The 5828-nt window shown below is 48.4% G+C and overlaps 1 protein-coding gene across 1 annotated transcript; it reads left to right on the top strand.

The window, feature by feature from the left end:
- Nucleotides 1-282: 282 nt before the first annotated feature.
- On the top strand, nucleotides 283-2106 carry LOC119339143 (ankyrin repeat-containing protein At5g02620-like). Its single transcript, XM_037611294.1, has 2 exons — nucleotides 283-911; nucleotides 976-2106. Exons 1-2 carry the CDS (start codon nucleotides 283-285, stop codon nucleotides 2060-2062), a joined length of 1716 nt encoding a protein of 571 aa, XP_037467191.1. The 3' UTR covers nucleotides 2063-2106.
- Nucleotides 2107-5828: the final 3722 nt, after the last annotated feature.

Below are 5828 nucleotides of genomic sequence, written 5' to 3'. Positions count from 1 at the left end.
AACTACTTTTTAGCGCGCCGCGAATTGCGCGGCTGTGGTGACAACGTGAGGCATATACCAACGTTGGTTGGCAAGCAAAGCACCCCCAAGTGCACGTAACCGCAGCACCGGTTCAAAAATCAGTTCCCAGTTCAAGGGGGAAGCAAGGAATCCAGCCGGTGCCGGTCACAATTTGTTCATTCGCATGACCAATCAACTCAGGCGCGGTGTTCTTCACGATCGAGCTAGGTAGCACAGAAGAGGAGGGTTAAGGGTAGAAGCTAGTGTTCTTCACGTACTGGGATGGACCCAGCGTTGCACGCGGCTGCGGTGCAGGGGAGCGTGGCGAGCCTGAGGAAGCTGGCGGCCGAGCGCCCCGACATCCTTGGCTCCAAGACGCCCCAGGAGAACACCGCACTGCACATCGCCGCGGAGCTCGGCCATGCCGGCTTCGCGGAGGAGGCCCTGGGTTTGGACCACAAGCTGCTCGTCAGCAAGAACGCCGACGGCGACACGCCGCTGCACCTGGCGGCCAGGTCGGGGAAGGTGGGCGTGGTGGAGCTGCTCATCGCACACTCCTTCGCCACTGCGCGGGATGGACAGACCGGGGAACCTTCCCCGAGCACTCCTGGTAGCGCGGTGGCGCAGGGGCCTCTGTTGATGGCCAACAAGGCCGGCGACACCCCGCTGCACCAGGCCGTGCAGCACGGCTGGAGCGCCGTGGCGCTCAAGCTGCTGGACGCCGAGCCCAGCTGCGGCCACGCGCTCGACGCGAAAAAGCTGTCGCCGCTGCATATCGCCGCCCGGGAGGGCCTCGCGGACGTCGTGAGCAAGATTGTCAGCCATCCCTGGGTCCGTGAGAGGTTTGTACCCTCCGACTCTGTCAGCGGCACCGCCCTGCACCAGGCCGTCCTCGGCGGCCACAGCCGTAAGTATCGCCTTATTTTCGTTGATCATGTACTGTATCGTGTAACTGCAACGTGGCGAGGCAAGCAGGTGTGGTGGAGATATTGCTCGAGGCGACGCCGGAGGATCAGATCGGCTGACGGACTCGAGCGAGAACAACGCGCTGCACTACGCGGCGCAGAAGAACAGCGCCCGCGTGGTGAAGCTGCTGCTGAACCGGAAGGTGGAGCTGGCCTACAGGCGCAACCGCGACCTGCAGTCGCCGCTGCACGTGGCGGCCAACTACGGGTCGACGGAGGCCATGGTGGAGCTGCTGAAGCACTGCCCCGACGCGGCGGAGATGGTGGACAGCAAGGGCAGGAACGCCTTCCACGTCGCCGTCACCAGCGGCAAGGTGGACGCCCTCAAGCGCCTGCTCAAGCACGTCCGCCCCGAGGAGATCGTCAACCGCGTCGACCACGGCGGCAACACGCCGCTGCACCTCGCCGCCGCCCTGTCGCGCGTCCAATCGGCGCTGCTCCTCATCAAGGACCGCCGCGTCAACCCCTGCGTCCTCAACCGGGACGGCCAGTCCGCGCGCAGCCTCATCGAGAAGCGCGGCGCCAGCGGGGAGGAGATGGACACCTACGAGATGTACCTGTGGAAGAAGCTCAAGAAGCACGAGGCCTGCAGGTGCCAGAAGCAGCAGCTGCCTCCCATCGCCACCTACCAGTCGCTGCGCGGCCGGAGGGCTGGCCACGACGAGTACTTCAAGCATAGCGTCGAGACCTACACGCTGGTGGCCACGCTCATCGCCACCGTCAGCTTCGCCGCCACCTTCACCATGCCGGGGGGTTACAGCCAGACCGAGGGCACGGCCATCCACGGACACACGGCGGCGTTCAAGATCTTCGTCATCTCCAATACAGTGGCCATGTGCAGCTCCGTCGTCGTCGTCTTCTGTTTCATCTGGGCGTGGCGGGACCCCGTCAAGTTCAAGCTGGACCAGCTCATGTGGGGCCACAGGCTCACCATCGTTGCCTGCCTCGCCATGGTCGTCTCCCTCATGACTGCCGTTTACATCACCGTTGCACCCACGGCAAGGTGGCCTGCGTACGTTGTGATCGCCATCGGAGCTAGCACTCCCGCCATGGTGTTCCTCATTCTTGGGAAAGAGGCATTGTACATCCCACTATAGCTACTACTCCTCTTCCTCTCTGAAAAGAAGACCTGCAGTTTTTTTTTAAAGTTAAACGATACAAACTTCAATCAAGTTTGTACTAAAAACTACACCCACTGTTCATCTAATATAAGATGTTTTGGTAATTCAATTTAAACTGTCAAAGCATCTTATATTTAGAAACAGAGATAGTATAGAAATTTGTTTTTATATTGTATATATTTAAATTTGTAGTTGTTGATGATTCTTTCCACAAACTTGGTCAAACTATTCATCATTTGACTCGGACAAAAATTCCAAACCCTCTTTTCAGAGACCGAGGGAGTACAACCAACGTACGCAAGCAACAACACATAGAGAGCAATTTCGATATCACCTCGTTTGGAAGTTGATATTAGGCCTCAATATTGGATATTGGCATTGGTCTGACCCGAATATCGCTGTTCAGATGGATGTGGTATTCGCGATTGGAAACCAGCCTGAATATTCGAAGCCTCCACGCTCGATATTGCCTACCCTTCCCCAATTCGGAGCCTCCACCCTCGATATTGCCTTGACATTCGCTAGCCAGAGCCCCTCCCCGCCAAACATACCCCCTTCGCCCCGCTCGAGGAAAAGAAAGAAGCGCAGGCGGCGGCGTGATTCAGGAGCTCCAACAGCGGCGCAGGTGAGTTCCATCCTCCTCCTCCTTCTCTATCCCCGGCGAGGCTCCGGACATCCCCATCCTTCTCCCTCCTCGCGCCAATCCTCCTGTCTCCCTGCCATCCCGGCGGAGGTGCTCCCTCCCCCCGCGGCGGCGACGGCGGCTGTCTCTTGTGTGCCATGGCGAGAGCCCCCCTCGCCCTCCCCTCCCAACCAGTGCTTGAACCCAATCTGGAACGCCCCTTGTTCGCTCTCCCCTCGGGCCAGAACCCTAATTTTTTTCTCTGATCTGATTTTTCTGTGCTTCTTGCAGGTCACTGTGTGAGTGTATGGATCCTTCTCAGTAGCCCGATTAACAACCCGATTCAAAGTGCTGCTGCTATATAAGTGTTGCTGCTCATGTGCAAGTGCAGCTGTTTTTCTACAAGTGCTGATGTGTACAGTGCTTCTGCATACATGATTCTGATGTATACATGTTTTTTTGTAAGTGCTGCTATTGTACTCTTTATATACAATTATTCGGAAAATGTTTGCATATTGCATATAATTTTCTAAATGTTCATCCTATCACAAATGAGCAATTCCAATGTAGAGAATGACCATCCAAACAAGGTTCAGCATTGAGCCTCTCACGCGAATTCCAAGTGTCAATTCTCTGTACATCCAAACAACAGAATTCGATTTCAATGTAATATCAAAGTCTGGGGAGATTTGACATTGGGCCAATGCAATTCCATGGCCCTGAATAACCAAACAGAGCATATGTGTTTCCTACTTTCAACACATTCCATTTCATAGATACTGCTTACTTTCTTTTTTGTACTCCGCGTATAAATTCGTTTGAAGTCAATCTATACAAAAGTTGACCAACTTTATATTAAAAAATATCAACATATAAAAACTAAAGGTATATAGTATGAAACTTAATTTGATGATGCATCTACTGATATTTAACTTCACATTGTGAATGTTGATATTTGCGAGATCGCTGCCAAGAAACAAAAGGTAGAAACACAATGTGTTTTCTACCTCTTGACCATTATGTTTCTGCTTCATGAATATGATTTTTTTTGGACATTTCTATTAATAACAAGCCTTATTCCTCCAAATACCGGATTTGTTACTGTTTCTCCCGAAATACTCCAACCACTCCACGAACCCATTATTCCTAAAGGAGTCATGATGGTCAAACTTTATGAAGTTGGACTACAAACAAATTACAGACTAAAAAGGAAAAGGAGGGAGTACTTCCTTTGAATTTCATTGAATATATTTTTTCAAAAAGAGGGGATAGCTCGCGGACTCTGCATCGAGTGATGCACACAATCTTTTATTGATTATTTAAAAGTTCAACAAAAACTGCCACACATGGCTGCCACAAGGGCAAATTAATTTTTTTTAAATCGTAGGAAAACGAGCCTCATGCATCATAAATCCTATTAGTAGGTCGTCAACCAAATCGGTTAAACAAGTCCCGGGTGACCATCTCCCATCGGCTGCATCCAAAGACCATGGGTGTCCGATCCTTCTCCTTGCATAGTAATTGCCACATATGGATCCAACTGATGGCCTGAAGATAACCTGCACAATTTTTAGAACTTTCGTTCTGTTAAAAATACAATCATTATGAGTGTTCCAAATGGCCCAAAGTAAATCACAAATTCCCACACGAATACGAGACTTCAACTTTGGATGCACCCCTAGTAACCGTCTTCCATATTCATCCTACTCGTGGGTGGAGGTAGATTAAAAGTTATATGAACATATCGCAATAATAAAGTGGGCAGTGAAGGAATATATGTTAAATCAACTCCTCCTCACCACAAAAGCAAAATGCATCCTTGTCAACTCGTTTTTTTCAGATTATCTTTTGTCAGGGTGACCTTACGACCTAAAGTAACATAAATGTTTTTATTTCCAATGGGACTTCCATTATACAGATATATTTGTGGTGGAAAGGTTGTCAATCATGGATGAGTTTCATATACATGGATTTGACTATGAAGTTACGAGAATTCGTCTACTTCCAACGGAATGTGTCTGATTGATGTGTAAGGCTGACCATCATCGACCTTTCAACAATGTTTAACCAGTCCGTCCACTTTTTCCCTGATTAGTGGTCTTCTGAAGGCAACATTTAACAATGCCTGGCCCATCACAGAGGTAAAAGAGTCATCTATTCGTTGTACATATGGTAAAGTGTGGGTGTTGCATGGCTAGTTGCTTGGCCCCAAGGCATGAATCTTTCCAAAACCTGGTAGTTAGTTCATTGCCTACCACAAATGTCCCTCCATGAAAAGTCATTTTTACTCGGTCTTTCTAGAAAGGCAATTCTGTTGAGTTTTAGAATGAAGTACCTTGAGTTTTAGAACGAAGGTACTTCATTGAATATATACCTAGATCTAAAAATTTGAATAACTAAGGTTTCAAATTGATAAAGTGATTGATATATAACTGTTTCCCTGACATATGTGTTGAAGATTTCAATATATAGCCTCCTCCGGCACAACGAGCACAATGGCACATATCTAATGGCTAGGTGGACCACGTAGAGAACTACAGATACACCCAATCTTAAGCAGGTTAGCAAAAAACATAGCTCGGTCATTGTGGGATACACCATTAACATTGAAAGTACTCCCTCCGGTCTTTTTAGTCTGCATATAGATTTTGTCTGAAGTCAAAGTGTTTCTACTTTGACCAAATTTATAATTAAAAAATCAACATTCACAATGCCAATTCAATATTTTAGGTTGATTATGAAATGTAGTTTCATAGCATACATATTTTGTATTGTATATATTAATATTTTTTAATATAAATATGGTCAAGCTTTGCAAATCTAATACGCAAAGTAAAAAGGACCGGAAGGAGTACTACTGAGAGTTCATTAATTTGTCCACCAGCATTCTTACCCATCACTACAAAAAAATACACTTCCGTGATGATACGTGTTTGTCAGAGTGGGTCACGTTTTCTGTCATGCATGTACATCCATGACGATTTTACGACAGAATCAAGATAGTCATACCTGTGCTGTCGTAGAAGTGTTCCATGACATTACCAAAACTATCATCACGGAACTATCCACTTTCATGACGATAAATCGCGCGTCGCAGAAGTGCTTTTGTCAAGGGTGACC

This window comes from Triticum dicoccoides, chromosome 7B (assembly GCF_002162155.2).
Source record: "Triticum dicoccoides isolate Atlit2015 ecotype Zavitan chromosome 7B, WEW_v2.0, whole genome shotgun sequence".
NCBI classification, from domain to species: domain Eukaryota; kingdom Viridiplantae; phylum Streptophyta; class Magnoliopsida; order Poales; family Poaceae; genus Triticum; species Triticum dicoccoides.
This window is presented reverse-complemented; position numbering and strand designations above follow the sequence as displayed.